The sequence below is a fragment of the Hordeum vulgare genome, chromosome 5H (genome assembly GCF_904849725.1).
Source record: "Hordeum vulgare subsp. vulgare chromosome 5H, MorexV3_pseudomolecules_assembly, whole genome shotgun sequence".
NCBI classification, from domain to species: Eukaryota; Viridiplantae; Streptophyta; class Magnoliopsida; order Poales; family Poaceae; genus Hordeum; species Hordeum vulgare.
In genome coordinates, this window is record NC_058522.1 from 393,533,111 (window position 1) to 393,558,124 (window position 25,014).

At 41.9% G+C, this 25,014-nt stretch overlaps 1 protein-coding gene across 1 annotated transcript; it reads right to left on the minus strand.

Annotated features, from left to right (window-relative positions):
• Window positions 1-417: 417 nt before the first annotated feature.
• Window positions 418-9,238, minus strand: LOC123452337 (ABC transporter G family member 53). Its single transcript, XM_045128977.1, has 24 exons — window positions 8,895-9,238; window positions 8,669-8,789; window positions 7,658-7,746; window positions 7,502-7,586; window positions 7,213-7,372; window positions 7,052-7,128; window positions 6,884-6,937; window positions 6,622-6,712; window positions 6,205-6,506; window positions 5,594-5,875; window positions 5,156-5,472; window positions 4,917-5,077; window positions 4,662-4,765; window positions 4,421-4,577; window positions 4,191-4,316; window positions 3,912-4,054; window positions 3,474-3,806; window positions 2,891-3,181; window positions 2,693-2,776; window positions 2,464-2,597; window positions 1,863-2,090; window positions 1,576-1,747; window positions 1,054-1,308; window positions 418-905 (listed from the first exon to the last, which is right to left on the minus strand). The coding sequence occupies exons 1-24, from the start codon at window positions 9,221-9,223 to the stop codon at window positions 648-650; spliced, it is 4,353 nt and encodes a 1,450-aa protein (XP_044984912.1). The 5' UTR covers window positions 9,224-9,238; the 3' UTR covers window positions 418-647.
• Between the last annotated feature and the right edge of the window lie 15,776 nt (window positions 9,239-25,014).

A 25,014-nucleotide genomic window follows, 5' to 3' on the forward strand; every position in this document is an offset into this window, starting at 1 on the left:
CGAGAAATCTCCTTTTCTGGTGGGCATTCCGTCGAGCACCGCCGGCGCACCATGGCGTCCGTCGATCCCCTCTTCACGCTGGTGAGTTGCCCTTTCCACTATCCGCCCGTTCTGTTCTGTCTCGTAGGATTCGCCTCTTCGCGACGCCTTGCGCGCCTTCTGCGCTGAGAAATAGTGGGCGCGATTTTGCCCTCGGCGTGGATCGAGTTCTTATATATAGTCCAGTTGGTGCTCGCATTTCATAAATTGGTTACTCGGAAGGTTCATAAATTGAATGCGTGTATGGTTTTTCCCCATGATTCGTGACATCGTGTGCGAATTTCGGCATCCGTATCAGTTGGATTGGTCAAATTTTGGGTACAGCATGCCGCCGTTTTGTTTTGTGAGCGATCCAAAGGTTTCAGAGCAAATTGTCGGTGTGGCAAATCACTTGATTTATACAACTTGCAAAACTGAATTCCTAGGGCACTGGGCACAATGTGCACTGTCACTATACATTCGATCTGGGCACCGTGCTCCCAAAATATATGCTATGCTACTATGCTAGTATTCACATTTACTCCAGTGGAATTACAAGGACCTGGTCCTATGTGTTGTCTCTGCGTATCGGGCGCTCATCAAACCCGGATATGGTCTTCCTTGATCACTTACCTCTTCTGGAAGTTGAATAGCTTGATTGAGAGTCCGAAGAGGAAAGCAAAGAGAAGAGCGAATGAGACGACCACCACAGCTACTACCCACAGGAAGTCGTGATGGTACCCAAAATAGCTTTCTACAAAATCGGATACCCGCACGCCATTATCAAACTTCTCGGTTACATCTCCAAACTGTGAAGTGACCAGACCATTGAGTGTCCATGCAATAGGGCTGAGCCAGTAGTACCATCTCCACCATATCGGGATTCTCTGTAGAGGAAAGTAGCCAGTTCACATAATATTACTTTTTGCATAAGAGCTTGCGCAGTATTAGGAAAAGAAGGAGAAGAATTTGGTTATTGGTTTAAAAGGTGGAAGCATATATTAAGTTAAAACACTGAGCAAATAGTATACTTACAGTTCTTGGTGTAATAAATCCCGAGAAAAGGTTCCAAAGAGCATAGAATGCCGTGGAAGCAACAGAGGCAACGTTGTAGTTTGGAGTCAGGCCCACCGACATCATTCCGTAAAATGTGAAGTAAGCTAGAGTGAAGTACATGAAGAACAGGTACCAAAAGAATTTGACAACTGTCCACTCGAACCCAATCATAGCATATACTAGCACACCATATATTAAGGACTGAACAAAGATGTATGGAAGTTCAATTGCAACCTGCAAAGGGAAGGATGTTAGGGCTCTTATTGTTTTACCGTTGCTTTCCACTCACTCAGATATTTGTTAAACTATTTGTACCATATTTGCTGACTGTAATTCAATATTATCTGGAACCTTTTATCAAGCCTTGTATGTACATGCTTGCATCTGTTTATTATGCTTCACATGAGAATGTGATGCCTTTTGTTTATTGAACTCCTTAGTCTTGTTTCTACTTGGCATATAAAATAACTACAAATGGATGTTAATGCAATGAAACTTTACCTGTCCCAACGCATATGGCAAAGGTGAGTACATGTGAGCCGCTCTTTCTCTGTAAAAGACTGTGCGCTCAACAGCTACAACTGGCTGAACTGAGGCTGAGTTCTGCACCCCCATGAACAAAACTGAGGAATACATGGAACCCATGGCGTTGAACAAGTCCTGTTGATTGTGTCTGCAAGAGTAAAATGTTTCTAGTGAATTTTGAATGTAAGAACCATAGATAGTCTCCTTAACAAAAATATCATGTATACTAAATTTGTACTTTCTCTTATTACATATTATATTACCTTTTTTTGCCAATACCCCAGAACATTGTCCCAAACAACAGTGCGATTACTGTAGTGTAGAAGTACTTGACAGCAGTATATGGAGGGTTTCTCCAGTATGACAGGCTTTGCTTCCACAGGCAAGCGAAACACTGTGTGAGGAAAGTTTGTGAGTATTGGGTTGGAAAGGATAGGTCGCTTGAACCTTCAGGAGGTGTGCTTAGCTCCTTTATTAGATTTTTGTTCCTCCTGAAATGCAACAAAACCAACAATATTAGTGCACATTTTAGACACTATTTTGTCTATTGTCTTTCTCAGAGGTATTGGAACTTCAGTTGCAGAAGATTAAATTGGCATAATACTAGTATGATACTAGTATTGTCATGCTTTTAAAATGGGCCATATATGATTTCAATGTTGTTTGTAATGCATATTTGTTTGAAAATATTCTGGTGTTTTGTAATTTAGAGACCCCCCCTCTAAAATAATAGTTTAAAATACTGAAGAAAATATTATTTTTCGCTCTTTGTTTAGAAATATAAGATTTCATAGCTTAAATCAATATTTTCAGTCTTTCATTCTTTAATTGTTAAATCATGAAGTAATGCAACAAGAAGCTTACCGATATAGTTCAGAATTCTTGTATACTTGACTGAAGTTAATCCCAGTCATCTGTTCTTGTGTTGTACTAGTCTCTTCCAGCATCCATGTTGAAGGATTGTAACCGTCTTTAATCTTTCTGACATCTTCAATAGCCTGTGTAGAACCAAAGCAAAACAGTTCAGTGACATTTTTGTTCGGTGTGAGACTGCATACGTAAACATGCACTAATTTATGTTCTCTTTCGTCACCTCAAAATATCTGATCAATTCACATGAGTGCCGGCCTAGTGGACCTACATAAATCTCTTCACCTCCTCGTTTCATCAGGAAGAGCTGCAAAGGCACACAAGACCATCAGGTGTTAAAAGGGTTCATAAACAGTATGAACTGTCCGTGTGTTGCTTTACTTTTCTTTTCTTTACTAGATTTAGCCACTGCATTTAGTACCTCATCAAAAGACTCAAATATGTCGATGCTTGGTTGATGAATGGTGCAAACAACTGTCCTTCCTGTATCTACAGTATTCCTTATTGCCCTCATGACAATGGCGGCTGCACGTGCATCAAGTCCAGATGTTGGTTCGTCCATGAAAATGATAGAAGGGTTAGCAACCAGCTCCACTGCTATTGTTAGCCTTTTCCTCTGCTCAGTCGACAATCCACTCACACCAGGTAATCCAACCAATGCATCTTTTAAGGGGGAGAGTTCCACTAATTCCATGACCTCATCAATGAACATCTGCAGACCAGGTTTCATGTGTTAGAACACTCAGCAGGTATTGTCGCCCTTGCCAAGATATGACTAGTACATAAATGTGATCAACAGTCACGCCAAAATATCTGTCTGAATCATTTCGCTGAATTTGAATTCTACAGTTATCGATTTCATATTTTATATCGCGTGACATTTAAGATCAGTTGCCAATTTTTTTACGCAACGTCGCCAGTTGACAATATTATTAATTTTCTGATTTAATCATGTTTCATACAATTTTATAATATTTTTAAAAAGCAAATTGTTCTTTGCAAACCTTTCTTGTTGATGAATCGACATTGGCAGGTAACCGGAGCCATGAAGAGAATGCAAGAGACTCGTAGACGGTCACATTTGGTGAATGAATGTCGTTCTGCTCACAGTATCCCGATACACGAGCAAAAGTTTCTTGCTTCTTTGGATAGCCAGAGATTGTAATGTTGCCCTCTATGTATCCACTGGTCTTCCGTCCAGCCAACACATCCATCAGCGTTGTCTTACCGGCACCACTGACACCCATAAGAGCTGTAAGTACTCCTGGCCTAAATGAACCACTGATACCCTTCAGTAGTTCCAACCGGCTCTCTGCCACACCTTGTGCTTTAATTTCCTACAGTTTTTGTTGGATAAAGGAATTACGCATGTTATTTTCACTTATTTATGTTCCATACATTGCACATATCTGTATTTCATAGAATTTTCATAAAGAAAATACCTGTGGCATGTCTACACTGTATTTTATATCGTCGAATGTGATGGAGAGAGGTACAAAAGGGAGGACCATTCCTTTCTTGCCTGGACTAGAATTCACTGTTGCATGATTGGAAGTTGATTCATCATTGCTCCCATCCTCAGTATCTGGTAGACATATAGAAGTGGTAATTTTAAATTATACCTCAACTATCAGGCTGGAAAGTCAAATTTTATTGAGCTTTGCCACTTAGCCATTATGTTATATCTTTCTCAAATCGATGAATATGGAATCAGTAAGTACCTCTAGATGCTATTGTACTGTTGTTAACCCGTCCTCTTGATGATGCTTCTACAACTTCACCAGTGAGATTAGCTTGTTTTATCTTCAATGTTTCTTCAGATACTGTTGGCTGGTTGCTGTCAAATGCTGCAGATAGGAGAATATATGAGATTGGAATTTATAGCATTGTTTGGAAAATTGCAAAATTAGCTACCTATTTGCATTCTAAATACAAGTTATTTCTAACTCACGGTCGAGGAATGTGAGGCAGACGGTATAAAGGATATTAAATAGCAGCACATATCCGAGCAAGGCACCAGCACCAATCCAGTACCACTTCGTATCAGGAAAAACCCCTCGAGATTCCAGAACTAGGCTTCCAAGTGGTTCCTTGAAACCAGGGATTGTCTGTAGCATAGCAGTAACAATATGCTTTAGCCAGACATATTCAGGAAGTTGATTGTTTATCTTTTTTCACAAAAGTCCATTTACCTTGTTCCAGCTGTGACCTAGGAACTCATTCACCGATAGTGCATTTTGGGCATACATCAGGGGCGATATCCAGTACCCCCATATCCACCACTTCTTTACATTCTCTGTTAAATCAAAGGAATGTCTTAATCTATGATTCACAGATATCACATCCAATGGGGAAAAAGTAACTGAACTCAGGAAATTTAGTGCAGGTGCTCTTAGCTGGACACTTCAAAATCAGTTTTGAACTTTAGCTTAGCTACTCTTGCATACCTCTTGCCAGGACGAATCCACCGGTGAGCATAAAAATTAGTATGCAGAAGGAACCGAGGGTGCTTGCAACAACCTGATGCCTTGCAAGACCAGCAATGAAGCGGAAGAGTCCAGATGATGCTTCATTCATTAAAAAGAGCAGCAGGAACTGTCTAAAAAATCTGTAGCATTGCATTGTTTGCGTTAGCTTCTGCAATACATTAAAAAAAAGGTCATGTATGTTAGAATTACCCCCTTACCTCTGTACGTTGGGATCAAATCCAATGCCATAGTATGTTATGCCGACCCAAATTGTTACATTGAGCAAGGAGAGGGGGGTCTTAATGAGCCATGACGGCAACGTATATGTCCATGCTGGAAAGAAGAGAAGATTCCGTTGCTTGAAAAAAACAGGGAGCTTTGCAATAGTTAGACCTACTTCTGCTAAACCATTGAACATAATCATCAAAATCCCAAAGAAGAGAGCACCCATGTATATCCCTCCATCTGTCACCGAGTCACGATGCATATTGATGCGCAGAAAGACGGTCATTGCGATGATCGCCATGATTGTCAACTGAAGAATAAAGAGAAATAATAAGAAAATGTATGCTATGTTCTTGTATACTTATCTAGGAATAACAACGAAATCAGTTAGTGTTGAACTTTTTGTAGATTTTGCCTTTTAGAATTATCACCTGAGTTGCCTTGAATATATACACAAAGGAGTTTCTTTTCATGAGCAGTATCTCTCTGTTAATATTAGCTTTGAGTAGTTCCTTCATGCTGGCACCGTATTGTGATGTTTTCAGAGCTGCAGGATGGCTTCCATTCTTGTCAAACGGCACTGCTAACTCACTCTTTATAGCTTGACCAACGTGGAAAGCTTGAAATGCCTCTGCAAACTCCTTAACCGGAACATATCGGTATGTCTCATCACTTTTTATCCAGTATTGTCCTTGATCTTTTCTTGATGTAACCTATCAAATTTCCAGTTATAGTCAATCACACTTCAACAACGTAGCCAATTATGATCCTGATATTTAAAAAAAATCCCAAGTTTTTTTGGGTGAAAAGAAAATCCTAACTTATGACTTGAGTTTTCTACAACTATCAATTTTGCAGCTTGCCATATTTTGCCCAAGAAGACAAACTGTATTAGGTATTAAAATATGTCGCTCCACTGCCTTTATAAAATTCCCTAGAAATTTAACGTTTTGTATTTGGAAGGTATTTCACAATAGTATGTTTTTAAAATAATAAATCCATAATAAGAGAAAGCTTCATACAACAAGTTGATGACACTCACTTCTTGCAAGAAGTCAGCTACGCCTTTTCGCTCAGGACATTTGAATCCCATTGAATGAAAGAACTCGAGCACATGTTCTCGAGGGCCATTGTAGACAACCTGACCGTCTGAGAGGAGAATTATATCATCAAACAATTCATATGTCTCTGGTGCAGGTTGTAGCAAGGCAATGACTGCTGTTCCACCAATAATGTGGATTGTTTGTCGGATGGAGTTCACAATCTGGAAGGTTGTCGAGCTGTCAAGTCCAGTTGATATCTCATCCATGAAAAGGGCTCGTCCTGGTGTGACAAGCATCTCAGCTGCACAACCATGTCAGAGAATGGATGAGTTGGGTTGTGTAGGAGTACGAAGTAATTCAGTTCCATAATAACACATAAGCATCTGGTAGGTTTCTTACTCACAGGCTGTATTTACCTGTAGTTACTCTCTTTTTTTGCCCTCCTGATATGCCTCTCAACATATTATTGCCTACCATTGTATCAGCACAAATATCCAACCCCAAGACCTACAATAAATAAATAAAAATGAAATTAAAGAATTAGTAATGTACACCATTTCCATTTTCTAGACCTTTTTGTGAACTTAAAGAATGGAACTTGGTAGCATTCTTGTTACAACTGGGTAATTCTGTGTAAATTACAACTGAGCTATAAATAAGTAGGTGAATCGCTTGCACCTTTAGTATGTGATTCGTGACCACCTCGGCTTTCTGCTCTCCCGTTGCAGCAGCCTAGATAAGAAACATTAACGATTGATACACATCAAACTTTTTATCGAAATGTCCTCTCAAGTCTCAACTACTGAATGCGGAGAACTATGATTTAAAATGTAACGGCTGTAGTACCTTCAAGTAGATATCTATTTCTGGATCTGGTTTGATATTTTCTTCCTTTTCTCTCCTCGATAGCTCCATTAGCAGGTCTGAGCATTCAGCACAAAATTTAAGTTACTCGATGCAATATGCTTCTGCAATGAGTTTTGAGGTCTCATTTTCCCTGTTCTTACCAAAACGGTGACCAATTCCTTGACATTTTGCAGAGAAGTTGACTGTCTCACGGACAGTCAGTTCCGCCATATGCAGATCATGTTGGCTAACATAAGCTGCCGATCTCCGTGGCACAAACTCATCCATGGTATGCCCATTGTAAATTATGTCCCCCGACATCTTTTATGGTTGCAATGTTTGCTCGTGTTAGTACTAGCAAGTTACAATCATGGCGTACCGAGAACAAATGAAGTACCATGATGAAAAAGACTGAAAGAGAACAACCAAAAGAGAGAAAAAAAAATGCACCTTAAGGCTTGAAGGCAGGGTTCCGGCCAAGGCCAAAAGCAGCGAGGTTTTCCCCGCGCCAGGGGGTCCCAGAAGCAAGGTCATCCTGAAAATGGAAGGGGTAAGGTAGAATCCAGTGGGGATGATTTGCCAAGCGAGAGCACGTCTACGAGTTACCTGTGAGGCTTGATGATTCCACTGACATTGTGAAGGATTGATATTTTCTGCTTCCTGTTTGCTGTTAGGTGGAGTGCATTCGCCAGGCCCTGTTTGAAGACGATCACCACCATGTAAGTACGCATATTATGCGACAGAGTACAAAAGTTAAAGTGAATGAATACAATGGACTCCTGCACGTTTGTAACTCCTAACGCGGAAGCTGCATAATACTTTCTTCATTCCTAAATATTATTCTTTTTAGAGGCTTCACTAAAAAACTGCAAACGGATGTATATAGACATAGTTTAGAGTATAGATTCATTCATTTTGTTTCGTATATAGTCCCTTAGTGAATTCTCTAAAATGACTTATATTTAGAAACAGAAGGGTAGACCGGTACGCTGGATTTGCAGTCATCCTGACGTTTGGAGCTTCAGTGAGCAAACTTGACTGTTTATCCGAGGCAGTTTCCTTACTGACTCCGAATAGAGAATAATGCTGTTTGTTTTTGAAATCTTTAGGATTGGTGCGTTAGCATGGGTTCAAAATGTTGCGGCAGTTACGCAGATCACTGCTTAACATGGCTTATGGATTTGTACAGCTCCTGTTAAGCTTCCGACTTTGTTTGCTTCTGGGAACAACAAATATTTCTGAGCAACAGTGTGTCAGCTGTCAGTACCATCGCAAAGATGAGTAAAAAATATCGCACAGTGGGAGGATGATGACATGCGAGGCCTAGTGGCTAGTGCCACTTGTCATTGGCACCTACCAGCCAGCTCGGTGACCATTTTGGTGGTAATATTGCCCTTGTTTAATTGAAGTTTAGCAGATTAGGAAGAGATGAGAGAGAGAAAATGGGTAGCCAAGTCTGCCGATCTTTACCAGAAACCAGTCAACATCAGCCTGTTGTGTTCTCTCCTAGAGGAGACAGTTTTGACTGTCTTCCACTCAATCTAACCGTGTTAAACTCTCACCGCAGGCTCAACATGTAAAAAGGGAATGAGAGAGTTCTTGTGTTTGACGACGTACCTCCAGCACATTGGCATAGGTGTTGAGGATGGTGGGCAGGCCCCTGCTCCCCACGTACGCCTCCGCCTCAACGTTGAGGTTGTCGTACCTCACCTCGATCGTCGGCAGCTGGATCCCCACTCTGCATCAGCACAGCATGCGACGGAGATGAGCATCACAAGTTCACGAGTTGAGAGCCTGACATGTTGGAGGAGGAGGTGAGAAGCTCAAGCTAGGCGTAGCGTACCGGTCGACGCGGTCCTTGAACTTGGAGAGGAAGCGCTCGTGGTCGTCGCCGACCCAGGCGATGCGCTGCAGCAGCGCGTGCTTCTCCTGCGCGCCCAGCTTGTCCACGTTCACCTCCTTGAGCTCCCCCTCCGGCATGGCCAGCACCGCCGTCCGCGCGCGGTCGTAGGTGGGCAGCTTCTCCAGCGCCGCCCATCGCAGCGCCTCCTCGTCGTCCTCGTCCCGCGACGACCGCGACCGCGAGAACAGGTCGTCACCGCCGCGCGACCACACCGAGCTCTCCCGACGCAGGCTGCGTCCGAACGCGTGTATCTCGCCGGCGTCGTCCATCCTCTACCCGCCCACCCACCCCTCCCGCGCGCCGCCGCTGCCAGCGGCAGCACGGCGAAGGAGAGAGAGAAAGAGGAGGCCGACAGGGGAGAGTGGGCGGCCGCTGCTGTCACCCTAGTGCGTGCTTTGCTTTCTTCCCTGGCCGGCCCTGCAGATGAGGAGGAGATGCGGATGAGAAAGAGATTGGCACTTGTATAGAGTGGTGGAGCCGAGGTAGGAGAAGGAGCTGCTAACGTACCCCGTGACGACGCGCGGTCTATATTGAGGTGGAGTCATATATGACGAGTTCGTTTTGTGCGGGCCGCCGACTCGTGGACAACTTTTGCATCATGTGTGCTGGGTTAAATGTGGAGATAGATAGACTCCCGTGCCGCTACGAAACAGGCTGTCGAATGGATAAACCTTTCTAGAAACAAAAAATTGAGCTGGATACTACTTGTACGTACCATCAGCAAGAATGAGGGAAGAACGAACGGGTTGACATGAGATTGAGAAGCAAACTGACATATAAGTATATAACCCCCAAATCCTTCTAGAAACAACTCATACTACGTGATGAGAGCATGTAATTTTGTACAGTGTATGTATTCATACGCCACTCTTACACATTTTGCACATGTATGATTGGTTGGTACGCCGTGCACGTGTTTTCTCTTTGTTTGTTGCTTGCTTCTAGGAGCAGTATTTTTTTTCTTTCATTTTTCGCCTTTTTGGGGGGCGTACAAGGCGGCACTACTACACTACCGGGAAAATCACCATCTGATCGTGGCAGATTTGATCCCCAAAAATAAAATAATTGCTAGCAATTATTGATACCACCCAGGCTGGAGGGGAGCGCTGTCCAATGGCATCCTACGTAACATCAACTTCATTATTGTATGAAACAGTGCAATATACCACGTATATACGTATATACTTATTAGATAAAACAGTTTTATAAAAAATACTACGTATATACTTATATACGCATAAATTTCATGGTGGCTAATCTCTTTTTTTAGTTATATGGCGGCTACTCAGGCAGCACCAAGAGGGCAAGTGGCCATGAATGAACATCACGTGAAAACGCCACGTGGGTTTGGGCTTTTGCATCAAAAGAAAGAGATACCTACCACTACCAGTGCACTCCAGAGTGCCAGTGGGGCACTTAAACTTTCTTTTCACAGCACTAGTAAATGGGGCTTTACTTTATACACTGCCGTCGTTTTCGCGCTTGGCCCCGGCTGCGCGATCCCCGGATTCTTGATTATCGGTCTCGTTTTTTATTAATCTTAGAATAAATGCCGTAAGCTTAGTACTCCATCCGTTTTTAAATATAATTTTTTTAAAAGGTTTTACTAGAAGACTACATATAGATGTATATATATATTTTTTAGAGTATAGATTCATTCATTTTATTTCGTATGTAGTCTCTTAGTAAAATCTTTTAAAAGACTTATATTTAAAAACGAAGGGAGTACAATTCAACATTAAAGTTAGTATAAAGTTGTAACCTTATTTTGAAACAGAGGGAACGAACCGGCGGACATGGCCCATCTCCATACACATTATTGCTGCATATCCTATCGCTTCTTCTTAGTCTGCATATAATATTTTATAGAACTCAAACTTCATAAAATTTGATCAAGTATATAAGAAATAAAATTAACATTCGTAATAAGAAAATCAATATCATTAGATCCATCATGGAATTAATTTTCATATATATATTCTATAGTTTTCCATTGTACATGTCGATATTTTTAAAATAAATTTGATCAAACTTTATGTTGTTTGACTTTAAACAAATTCTATACGCAGATTAAGAAAAACGGAGGGAGATATAAGATTCATCCACATTAATTTATTTATATCAACATGCAAGCATGTCATTTTATCATACAATTATGAATATGGTAAGACCCACCTTAACATGCGATCATGCATGTGAAAAGACCCACTACGCCATTAATTTTTTCCATTCAATTCTTCTACTTATATTCAATAAATATTCTTACAGCTATATATAATCAAACATAACAAGTCATACTTTCTCCGTCACGGTTTAAAAAACGCGGTTTCGTTTACATGTATTTTCAGGATATAAGAGGATTAAGACGCGTGACATTTAATGCTTGATTAATTAGAAGTACTTGTGTGAGTTGCATGCACTCTTTGTTTAGTAGTTATGTGAGTCACTGTGCATTAACTTTTCAAATAATTAGGCGCCGTGTGGTTATTGTGTGAGCACTTTCAAAACAATTAGAGCAAATCAAGATGGGAAACCCTTCCTATATGTAGTCTAATAGAAAACTTTCTTCACACTAGTCCTACGCCGTTGATTCTTTCCTAATCCAACGGTTCATACTTAGAAGCAAATCTTCAATCCATCAATTAAGGGATCAATTAACCACACAATTTTATCCATCCCGAGTTAATCTCGCATCCATCCCCGTCCCATCTAACTCACCGTGGCCAGGGCGAGTAAATCTCGCCCCGCCTGCCCCATCCCAACAAACTCATCCCCGAGCTTGCCGTGATGGCTACCTCCGCCATCATCGTTGCTGACAAAAAAAACTGCGACGTCTACAGTTCATCCACGACGATGGTGCGGTGTCGCTTGCCCGTCTGCTCCATCGTTCCCTGATCTCCCCGCCGACCGCGTAACTCCCAGGCCGCAAAGAAACTGCCCACGATTCCGAGGCATCGCCCCCCGTTATGCACCCACCCGAATAAGGGCTTGACTCATCTCATCTTTGGTCCATTTTTAATCAAATTGTTTGGGTTTGCGTTACATTTGATCTGGGTTTGATTCTGCTCCTACATCCCATTTCCCTGCAGCATAGTCATCGACCTATTTGTGTCTACTCAGACACACAAAAGCCACACACCAACCGCGGCTTGATGTTTGTTGGTGGCTCCCACCAATGTCCCTTCTTCCGAACGACGACGACCATTGCCAATCTGTACGAAATCGGTCTTCACCTAGTCTCTTGTCCGCTAGCTGACTCATTATTTCATCTCAATTTGGCATATACAAAGTCACTGAATTATCATCTTTTTTGTGTGTGAACTTGGTGCTAATTTACATGTCCAAATTTGTATGCTTTCGATTGAGATGATTCTTGTTGAGATACCATTGTTTTCTATACACAAATTTCTATGTTTCCATCTAAAAGTGTTTGCTTCAACTATGCTTCTTGTTAACCATGCTTCCTTGATTTTTTTACTATGCTTCTATTGTAGACATATAGTGCCCCATCACAACAAGGTTTCACGAACATTAGATTTATGCATCCAAATTTTGCTTGTCAAGCATGTAGATTTTTCAAATCAAATTTTTGTGTGCTTCTAGTGCATGATAGCATCATTTTATTCTGTGTTAGCCATGCTTCCTACTTCTTTATTTCTCAAATATATTTGTATGGTGATGAGGGGGACGCTCGGAGATCAAAGCCAATGCAGCAATTTCAAAGACAGTCAAGTTCACTCATCGATCAGCATGGCTCATGCATTCGAGGTATACAACCTATACGACTTCATGTCGAAGAAGATCAAAATGCTTGGGCAAGGACACCTCAGCTTCTACCGTCGACACCGCGGATCACGCCTTCTATTACATGATGGCTGGGTCAATTTTGAATTAGCAAAAATTGACGCGTGGAAGCAATGCGACTTCTCTATTGAAGCATACTCTCCGTTTGACAGTAGCTCTTTATTTTCTTGCAAACAATTCCCTAATGTGAAGTAGAACCATATGTAATTACCACTAGAAATAATTTCGTATTGGACGGAAGCATGAGAATATTTGGCTGGAAGAAATTCTCGAGTTGATTGAAACAAGGTCGTGATGCTTCTCAAACATGTTAAATAAATTCCTTTTTCACGGCGAAGCAGGTTAAAATCAATTTTCTAGTTGGCGGGAGCAAGATGATGATTCTTCTGAAACAAAATATTGTGTTATATAGGACATGAAATATCAAATAAATCGAAGCAATTTTCTAGTTTATGGAAGCAAGACGAGATGATGCTTCTGAAACAAAATATTGTGTTAAATAGTACATAAAATGTCAAATAAAGCGAAGCAAATTTTCATCCGCCATAAAAGTAACTTCTTCACTGAACGGAAACATAATTTATTTATATTAGAGTTATGATCTGGTACACAACATTACAAGTAAGGATGATTCACGTATTATTTGCATTGGATGCAAATTTTGATAACGCTCGGTTAAAATTTTGTTTCATGAGAAATCAAGTTGCCTAAACAAATCTGTAAGTTGTTTCCTAAAATGAAGGGGTCGTGTATATCAGTAGTTAACACAACGTATAATCAGGGAAGCTCCCACCTGAAATCAGGAAACTAGGTACACATGATTTACGGAAGCAATCCCATGAAGCAGGGATAGGTAGTTTTGCATGGACCTAAACCAGCAGATTAAACGTACATCATATGTCCAATCCAACGGTCTATGACTAGTCTGATAGGATGCAAACATCCTGATGCTTAGTGTTGCCCAATCAAGATTCACCTTGGTCCAAGAGATTGCTCATGCGCGTGTATTTATTTTAAATTTTGGTTCTCACGTTATCAACCCAAAAATTTATCAACCAATCCCCGCAGTAACGTTGGTGTTCCTCTAGTATCTACATATGTACCTCTTATACATTTCGGAAAATGATGAAGACTCCAATTAAAACATCTGAAACACCTGATGTTTCTTAGTGAGGGTGTCATAACAAGTACTTCCCCTGTTTCTTTCTTAATCTGCATATAAATTCATCTCACATACATGCTTCGGTACCAATTTTATTGGAAAAAATATCATGCATCATGCAAATAATTTTCATACGATATAATTTATTATTGTAGGTGAATTTATAGTTTATATAAATTTTATCATGATAATATTTTATATAAATTTAGTCAAATTTTGTATAGTTTGACTTCAAACAAATCTTATATGCGGAGTATAATGAAAAGAAGGGAATATTTGCATGTCGGCTAGGCCATTTCGCTAAGATGACATTCAACTAAATGAATAAACAAAAAGATTGATATCATATCATATGATACCATAATATGATAATGTATCATAATAAATGATGTCGTACTATGTGTCATGCAAAATAATAAATAAGGCAATCTAAAATACTAGTAACCTAAAATATCATTCAAAACGTGTTTTGCGTGTGTTTGTATGTATGTACCCATAGACAATGGGCTAAGCATTAGAGTGAAGTTTGGATTGCAATTTTCACAGAACTAGATGGTATCTTGTGTTGTATGTGAGCGTCTCTGTATGTACAATGTTTCTACAAAGAAGGATGTATCCTATGCATGGTAATTGGTTGCAATATATTTCAATGATATTTATAAATGAATTTTTAGATTAATAATATAAAATTTAAAACTAAAAATAAATGCATTTGTTGTTTTCATTATTCTTGTTGGAAATATGCCTTAGAGGCAATAATAAATTAGTTATTATTATATTTCTTAGTTCATGATAATCGTTTATTATCCATGCTATATTTGTATTGATTGGAAACACAATACTTGTGTGGATACATAGACAAAACACTGTCCCTAGTAAGCCTCTAGTTGACTAGCTCGTTGATCAAAGATGGTCAAGGTTTCCTGGCCATAGGCAAGTGTTGTCACTTGATAACGGGATCACATCATTAGGAGAATCATGTGATGGACTAGACCCAAACTAATAGACATAGCATGTTGATCATGTCATTTTATTGCTACTGTTTTCAGCGTGTCAAGTATTTATTCCTATGACCATGAGATCATATAACTCACTGACACCGGAGGAATACTTTGTGTGTATCAAACGTCGCAACGTAACTGGGTGACTATAAAGATGCTCTACAGGTATCTCCGAAGGTGTTAGTTGAGTTAGTATGGATCAAGACTGGGATTTGTCACTCCGTGTGACGGAGAGGTATCTCGGGGCCCACTCGGTAATACAACATCACACACAAGCCTTGCAAGCAAAGTGACTTAGTGTAAGTTGTGGGATCTTGTATTACGGATCGAGTAAAGAGACTTGCCGGTAAACGAGATTGAAATAGGTATGCGGATACCGACGATCGAATCTCGGGCAAGTAACATACCGAAGGACAAAGGGAATGACATACGGGATTATATGAATCCTTGGCACTGAGGTTCAAATGATAAGATCTTCGTAGAATATCTAGGATCCAATATGGGCATCCAGGTCCCGCTATTGGATATTGACCGAGGAGTCTCTCGGGTCATGTCTACATAGTTCTCGAACCCGCAGGGTCTGCACACTTAAGGTTCGGCGTTGTTTTATGCGTATTTGAGTTATATGGTTGGTTACCGAATGTTGTTCGGAGTCCCGGATGAGATCACGTACGTCACGAGGGTTTCCAGAATAGTCCGGAAACGAAGATTGATATATAGGATGACCTCATTTGATTACCGGAAGGTTTTCGGAGTTACCGGGAATGTACCGGGAATGACGAATGGGTTCCGGGAGTTCACCGGGGGGGGGGCACCCACCCCGGGGAAGCCCATAGGCCATGAGGGTGGCGCACCAGCCCTTAGTGGGTTGGTGGGATAGCCCAAAAGGGCCCTATGCGCCAAGGATAAGAAATCAAAGAAAAAAGAAAAAAAGGAGGTGGGAAAGGAGAGAAGGACTCCACTTTCCAATCCTAGTTGGACTAGGATTGGAGGAGGACTTCTCCCCCCTTGGTGGCGCAGCCCTTGGGGCTCCTTGAGCCCCAAGGCAAGCCTCCCCTCCCTCCTCCTATATATATGGAGCAATTAGGGCTGATTTGAGACGACTTTCCCATAGCAGCCCGACCACATACCTCCACGGTTTTTCCTCTAGATCGCGTTTCTGCGGAGCTCGGGCGGAGCCCTGCTGAGATTAGATCACCACCAACCTCCGGAGCGCCGTCATGCTGCCAGAGAACTCATCTACCTCTCCGTCTCTCTTGCTGGATCAAGAAGGCCGAGATCATCGTCAAGCTGTACGTGTGCTGAACGCGGAGGTGCCGTCCGTTCGGTACTAGATCGTGGGACTGATCGCGGGATTGTTCGCGGGGCGGATCGAGGGACGTGAGGACGTTCCACTACATCAACCCCGTTCACTAACGCTTCTGCTGTACGATCTACGAGGGTACGTAGATCACTCATCCCCTCTCGTAGATGGACATCACCATGATAGGTCTTCGTGCGCGTAGGAAATTTTTTGTTTCCCATGCGACGTTCCCCAACAGTGGCGTCATGAGCTAGGTTCATGCGTAGATGTCTTCTCGAGTAGATCACAAAAGTTTTTGTGGGCGGAGATGTGCGTTTTGCTGCCTTCCTTAGTCTTTTCTTGATTCCGCGGTATTGTTGGATTGAAGCGGCTTGGACCGACATTACTCGTATGCTTACGAGAGACTGGTTTCATCGCTACGAGTAACCCCGTTGCTCAAAGATGACTGACAAGTGACGGTTTCTCCAACTTTAGTTGAATCGGATTTGACCGAGGAGGTCCTTGGATGAGGTTAAATAGCAACTCATATATCTCCGTTGTGGTGTTTGCGTAAGTAAGATGCGATCCTACTAGATACCCATGGTCACCACGTAAAACATGCAACAACAAAATTAGAGGACGTCTAACTTGTTTTTGCAGGGTATTCTTGTGATGTGATATGGCCAACGATGTGATGTGATATATTGGATGTATGAGATGATCATGTTGTAATAGAAAATATCGACTTGCACGTCGATGGTACGGCAACCGGCAGGAGCCATAGGGTTGTCTTTATACTAACGTTTGTGCTTGCAGATGCGTTTACTATTTTGCTAGGATGTAGCTTTAGTAGTAATAGCATGAGTAGCACGACAACCCCGATGGCAACACGTTGATGGAGATCATGGTGTGGCGCCGGTGACAAGAAGATCGTGCCGGTGCTTTGGTGATGGAGATCAAGAAGCACGTGATGATGGCCATATCATGTCACTTATGAATTGCATGTGATGTTAATCCTTTTATGCACCTTATTTTGCTTAGAACGACGGTAGCATTATGAGGTGATCTCTCACTAAAATTTCAAGACGAAATTGTGTTCTCCCCGACTGTGCACCGTTGCTACAGTTCGTCGTTTCGAGACACCACGTGATGATCGGGTGTGATAGACTCAACGTTCACATACAGCGGGTGCAAAACAGTTGCGCACGCGGAACACTCGGGTTAAGCTTGACGAGCCTAGCATGTGCAGACAGGCCTCGGAACACATGAGACCGAAAGGTCGAGCATGAATCGTATAGTTGATATGATTAGCATAGAGATGCTTACCATTGAAACTATTCTCGACTCGCGTGATGATCGGACTTGAGATAGTGGATTTTGGATCATGTACCACTCAAATGACTAGAGAGATGTACTTTTTGAGTGGGAGTTCTTAAGTAATATGATTAATTGAACTAATTATCATGGACATAGTCTAATGGTCTTTGCGAATTACGATGTAGCTTGCGCTATAGCTCTACTGTTTTATATGTTCCTAGAGAAAAATTTAGTTGAAAAATGATAGTAGCAAACTTTGCAGACTAAGTCTGTAAAACCGAGGATTGTCCTCGTTGCTGCGCAGAAGGCTTATGTCCTTAATACACCACTCGGTGTGCTGCACCTCGAGCGTTGTCTGTGGATGCTGTGAACATCCGACATACACGTTTCTGATGACTACACGATAGTTCAGTACAAAGTACTTAATGGCTTAGAAGCAAGGCGCCGAAAACATTTTAAAATGTCACGGAACATAAGTGATGTTCTAAAGAGATGAAATTGTGATTTCATGCTTGTGCCCTTGTTAAGAGGTACGAGACCTCCAACAAGATTCTTTGTCCACAAAGTAAAGGAGGAAAGCTCAAGCGTTGAGCGTGTGCTCAGATTGTCTGAGTACGACAATCACTTGAATCAAGTGGGAGTTAATCTTCCAGATGAGATAGTGATGGTTCTCCAGAAGTCACTGCCACCAAGCTTTGAGAGCTTCGTGATGAACTATAACATATCAAGGATAGATACAATGATCCTTGAGCGATTCGCGACGTTTGACACTGCGAAAGTAGAAATCAAGAAGGAGCATCAATAGTTGATGGTTTGTAAAACCACTAAGTTTCAAGAAAGGCAAGGGCTAGAAGGGATACTTCGTGAAACAACAAAACAGTTGCTGCACTAATGAAGAGACCCAAGATTAAACCCAAACCCGAGACTAAGTGCTTCTGTAATGAGGGGAACAGTCACTGAGGCGGAGCAACTCTAGATACTTGGTAGATAAGAAGGCTGGCAAAAGTCGAAAGAAGTGTATTTGATATACATGATGTTGATGTGTACTTTACTAGTACTCCTAGTAGCATGAGGGTATTGGATACCGGTTCGGTTGCTAAGTGATTAGTAACACGAAATGAAAGCTACGGCATAAACGGAGACTAGCTAAAGGCGAGGTGACGATACGAGTTGGAAGTGTTTCCAAGGTTAATATGATCAAACGCCGGACGCTCCCTCTACCATCGGGATTGGTGTTAAACCTAAATAATTGTTATTTGGTCCTTGCGTTAAGCATGAACATAATTGGATCGTGTTTATTGCAATACGATTATTCATTTAAAGAGAATAATGGTTACTCTATTTTCTTGAATATTCACCTTCAATGGTTTATTGAATCTCGATCGTAGTGTTACACATGTTCATGATATTGGTGCCAAAAGATACGAGTTAATGATAATAGTACCACTTACTTGTGGCACTGCCGCTTGAGTCATGTTAGTATAAATTGCATGAAGAGGCTCCATGCTGATGGATCTTTGTACTCACCTGATTTCGAATCACTAGTGACATGCAAATCATACCACATGAGCAAGGCCTTGTTTTCATTGAGATGAAATAAGATAGTAACTTGTTGGAAGTGATACATTTTGATGTATGCAGTCCAATGGGTGCTGAGGCACGCAGTGGATATCATTATGTTCTTACTTCACTGACGATTTGAGTAGATACAGGAGTATTTACTTAATGAATCACAAGTCTGAAATGTTGAAAAGTTCAATTCTGTTTCAGAGTGAAGTTCGTCATAACAAGAGGATAAACTGTCTACGATATGATCATGGAAATGAATATCTGAGTTACGAGTTTTGGTACGCAGTTAAGACAATGTGGAAATTGTTTCGCAGTTCATGCCACCTGGAACATCATAGTGTGATGATGTGTCTGAACGTCATAGCCACGCACTATTTGGTATGGTGCATACTATGATGTCTCTTATCGAATTACCACTATCGTTTATGGGTTATGCATTAGAGACAACCGCACTCACTTTAAATAGGGCACCGCGTATTTCCGTTGAGATGACACAGTATAGACTGAGGTTTAGAGAAATCTAAACTGTCGTTTCTTGAAAGTTTGGGGCTTCGACACTTATGTGAAAAAGTTTCAGTCTGATAAGCTCGAACCCAAAGCGGATAAATGCATCTTCATAGGATATCCAAAACAGTTGGGTACATCTCCTATCTCAGATCCGAAAGCAAAGTGTTTGTTTCTAGAAACAGATCCTTTCTCGAGGAAAGGTTTCTCTCGAAAGAATTGAGCGGGAGGGTAGTAGAACTTGATGAGGTTATTGAACCATCACTTCAACCAGTGTGTAGCAGGGCACAGGAAGTTGTTCCTGTGGCGCCTACACCAATTGAAGTGGAAGCTGATGATGGTGATCATTGAGCTTCGAATCAAGTTACTACAAACCTCGTAGGTCGACAAGGTCGCGTACTGCTGCAGAGTAGTACGAACCCTGTCTTGGAGGTCATGTTGTTGAGCAACAGTGAACCTGCGAGTTATGGAGAAAGCGATGGTGGGCCCAGATTCCGACAAATGGCTGGAAGCCATGAAATCCGAGAGAGGATCCATGTATGAAAACAAAGTGTAGACTTTGGAAGAACTACTTGATGGTCAGAGGACTATTGAGTAAAAATGGATCTTTAAAAGAAGACAGACGATGATGGTGATAAGTCACTATTAAGAAAAGCTCGACTTGTCGCAAAGATGTTTTCGACAAGATCAAACAGTTGACTATGATGAGACTTTCTCACTCGTAGCGATGCTAAAGGTCTGTTAGAATTATGTTAGTAGTTGTTGCATTATTTATGAAATATTGCACGTAGGATGTCAAAACATTGTTTCCTCGACGGTTTCCTTGAGCAAACATTGTATGTGATACAAACAAGAGGTTTTGTCAATCCTAAAGATACTAGCAATTGTGCAAGCTCCAGTGATCCTTCAATGGACTGGTGCAAGCATCTCGGAGTTGGAATATATACTTCGATGAAATGATCAAAGATTTTGGGTTTGTACAAGGTTTATGAGAAACTTGTATTTCCAAAGAAGTGAGTGGGAGCACTATAGAATTTCTGATAAGTATATGTGGTTGACATATTGTGGATCAGAAGTAATGTAGAATTTCTGTAAAGCATACAAGGTTGTTTGAAAGGAGTTTTTCAAAGGAATACCTGGATTGCGCTACTTGAACGTTGAGCATCAAAGATCTATGGAGATAGATCGAAAGCGCTTAATAGAAGTTTCAACAAGATGCATGCCTTGACAATTTTTTGAAGGAGTTCAAAATAGATCAGCGAAGAAAGAATTCTTGGTTGCGTTGTAAGGTGTGAATTTGAGTAAGACTCAAAACCCGACCACGGCAGAATAAAGAGAATAGACGAAGGTCGTCTTCTATGCCTTAGCCGTAGAATCTAAAGTATGCCATGCTGTGTACCGCACCTGATGTGTGCCTTGACTCAAAGTCTGTTGAGAGGTACAGAGAGTGATCCATGATTGAATCACTAGCAGCGGTCAAAATTTATCCTTAGTAACTAATGGACTAAGGAATTTTTTCTCGATTATGGAGGTGGTTAAAGAGTTCGTCGTAAAGGGTTACGTCGATGCAAGCTTCGACACTAATCCGAGTAACTATGAGTAGTGAAACGGATTCGTATAGTAGAGTAGATATTTGGAGCATTTCCGAATAGCACGTAGTAGCAGCATCTATAAGATGACATAAAGATTTGTAAAGAACGCACGGATCTAAAAGATTCAGAACCGTTGACTAAAACCTCTCTCACGAGCAAGACGTGATCAGACCCCATAACTATATGGGTGTTGGATTCGTTGGAAACACATGGTGATGTGAACTAGATTATTGACTCTAGTGCAAGTGGGAGACTGTTGGAAATATGCCCTAGAGGCAATAATAAATTAGTTATTATTATATTTCTTAGTTCATGATAATCGTTTATTATCCATGCTATAATTGTATTGATTGGAAACACAATACTTGTGTGGATACATAGACAAAACACTGTCCCTAGTAAGCCTCTAGTTGACTAGCTCGTTGATCAAAGATGGTCAAGGTTTCCTGGCCATAGGCAAGTGTTGTCACTTGATAACGGGATCACATCATTAGGAGAATCATGTGATGGACTAGACCCAAACTAATAGACATAGCATGTTGATCGTGTCATTTTATTGCTACTGTTTTTAGCGGGTCAAGTATTTATTCCTATGACCATGAGATCATATAACTCACTGACACCGCAGGAATACTTTGTGTGTATCAAACGTCGCAACGTAACTGGGTGGCTACAAAGATGCTCTACAGGTATCTCCGAAGGTGTTAGTTGAGTTAGTATGGATCAAGACTGGGATTTGTCACTCCGTGTGACGGAGAGGTATCTCGGGGCCCACTCGGTAATACAACATCACACACAAGCCTTGCAAGCAAAGTGACTTAGTGTAAGTTGCGGGATCTTGTATTACGGATCGAGTAAAGAGACTTGCCGGTAAACGAGATTGAAATAGGTATGCGGATACCGACGATCGAATCTCGGGCAAGTAACATACCGAAGGACAAAGGGAATGACATACGGGATTATATGAATCCTTGGCACTGAGGTTCAAACGATAAGATCTTCATAGAATATGTAGGATCCAATATGGGCATCCAGGTCCCGCTATTGGATATTGACCGAGGAGTCTCTTGGGTCATGTCTACATAGTTCTCGAACCCGCAGGGTCTGCACACTTAAGGTTCGGCGTTGTTTTATGCGTATTTGAGTTATATGGTTGGTTACCGAATGTTGTTCGGAGTCCCGGATGAGATCACGGACGTCACGAGGGTTTCTGGAATAGTCCGGAAACGAAGATTGATATATAGGATGACCTCATTTGATTACCGGAAGGTTTTCGGAGTTACCGGGAATGTACCGGGAATGACGAATGGGTTCCGGGAGTTCACCGGGGGGGGGGGGCACCCACCCCGGGGAAGCCCATAGGCCATGAGGGTGGGGCACCAGCCCTTAGTGGGTTGGTGGGACATCCCAAAAGGGCCCTATGCGCCAAGGATAAGAAATCAAAGAGAAAAGAAAAAAAAGGAGGTGGGAAAGGAGAGAAGGACTCCACTTTCCAATCCTACTTGGACTAGGATTGGAGGAGGACTTCTCCCCCCTTGGTGGCGCAGCCCTCGGGGCTCCTTGAGCCCCAAGGCAAGCCTCCCCTCCCTCCTCCTATATATATGGAGCAATTAGGGCTGATTTGAGACGACTTTCCCATAGCAGCCCGACCACATACCTCCACGGTTTTTCCTCTAGACCGCGTTTCTGCGGAGCTCGGGCGGAGCCCTGCTGAGATTAGATCACCACCAACCTCCGGATCGCCGTCACGCTGCCGGGGAACTCATCTACCTCTCCGTCTCTCTTGCTGGATCAAGAAGGCCGAGATCATCGTCAAGCTGTACGTGTGCTGAACGCGGAGGTGCCGTCCATTCGGTACTAGATCGTGAGACTGATCGCGGGATTGTTCGCGGGGCGGATCGAGGGACGTGAGGACGTTCCACTACATCAATCGCGTTCACTAACGCTTCTGCTGTACGATCTACGAGGGTACGTAGATCACTCATCCCCTGTCGTAGATGGACATCACCATGATAGGTCTTCGTGCGCGTAGGAAATTTTTTGTTTCCCATGCGACGTTCCCCAACAATTCTTGCAAAACATTAATTTAATATAAGTAGCACAATAAAATGAAAAAAACTAAGCATTTTGCCATGAATTGTTGAATTGAGAGATGCCTTTTTCTATAGATGTTTATGTATTGAAGGTTCTCTTTTGCGGTGTTTATATATTGAAGTTGACATAATTACATGTTAAGAGAAATATGTTAGTGTGGATAATCTATTTAGTTATACAAGATTTACGGGATTAGATGACACATGCATGAAGCATGCTATGAAAATACATAAAATGAAAATTGAAGCCAAAAAGGAGAAAAATGACCCCCCCCCCCCCCCCAATTTGGAGAAAATGTGCGTCTAGCATCATCGTAGTGTGTGTGGAGGTGTTTCTCTAGCGAATCTCGCATGATTCGGTTGTGATTGTCTTTGGTGGGTCTGCTCGAATCCGCTCTTCATTCGTCTATGTTTGTGTGTCTTATGGTTGGATCTATTCGACCTACGTTTCACTTCGTCAACAATGGTTGTTGTTTTGATGTGCTGGTCCTGTGGGAACTTAGCATGAGGACTTTCAGACTATCTACTACAACAAGTTTTAATCGGCTCCAACGAAGGAGGGGTATGACGATGGTGCGTCTTCGGCTTGCTTTAGTGTTTGTAGTCGTCGCTAGCTTGTCTACGGATCTAGATTTTTTTTTCGATGTTCATTGTACTGTCATGATTAAAGATGAATAGAATGAAATTTTTTGTAAACAAAATTAGAGAAATATCAATGCATGTTCAGTAAAAAATAAATAAAGAGATGTCGGTGCTTTGTGCGAACTCATTATCATTGGATTTGTAGGGAGATAGTATAACTATGCATGTCTGGCTGCTAACAACCTATCATACCATAATATATATTCCTGCGGCCAAGTAAGGTCGACACTTCCGTTGCCCGTTTTTTTTTTGGTTGCGAATCCGACACTCCGTTACTTGATTGCACATCATATCGCGTAGCGAGCAACCTACGTTGGTAGTGGCATGTTGCTATCATGCTGTTAAAGTGTTATACGCATCTTGGTGTCCGTTTTTCAACAACCGTTGTGTCACTATACTTTGGACCCAACAAAGCTTCCTATATATTTGCATCTCACCGATGTCCCTGTCGTGGACGCATCCAAAAAGCTCGCGGAGTCATTGATGTGGAGTGTAGGTAGGAGCATCTACGGTCCGGATTTCGCAAATACAGACCCTATATATCCGCAAACGTATCTGGACATGCTTACATACAGCCGAACCATCTCTCATACTCCTATGTCATATGTCATGGTCGACGGCCACATACCTTAAACGTAAGTTCTTAAATACATGCAAATTTATGCACGTTCCTTATACACTTTAATGTCGTGTGTAAATAACAAATGTTGGTAGTAAAAATACATACTTCTTAGAGCATCTCCGAGGCAGACCCACCAACCCCTCATAACGGTCCGGAGCGCACGATCCGAATCACGGAAGCCATCCAACGCTGTCCTATATTGGTTCACAGAGGTCGAGACGCGACTTCTCTCGCAAACTGGAGACAAACGTAGAAAGGTTTTCGGAAGTCCAGACCACTACTTCGCTCGATTCTGACCGCCCTCGCCCACCAAAAACCCCTCCAACCTCCCACGTGCGCTTCCCCTCCGACGCCAGCTGCCCCATTCATATTGTTGTAGAGCGTCTACTTCCCATTGAAGAGCGGACACGACATCTCACTCGCACCAATAATGAAGCAGCTCGCCTGCCGAGGGCGTCGCCCGTGATGCATT

What these genes read in the sequence shown, in the direction of transcription:
- LOC123452337 (XM_045128977.1), bottom strand. Translation starts at nt 9,223, where the DNA reads ATGGACGACGCCGGCGAGATACACGCGTTCGGACGCAGCCTGCGTCGG. An exon ending in TTCAAGGACCGCGTCGACCG is followed by an intron (nt 8,790 to 8,894) that starts GTACGCTACGCC and finishes GTGCTGATGCAG; the next exon opens with AGTGGGGATCCAGCTGCCGA. An exon ending in GGAATCATCAAGCCTCACAG is followed by an intron (nt 7,587 to 7,657) that starts GTAACTCGTAGA and finishes TTCCATTTTCAG; the next exon opens with GATGACCTTGCTTCTGGGAC.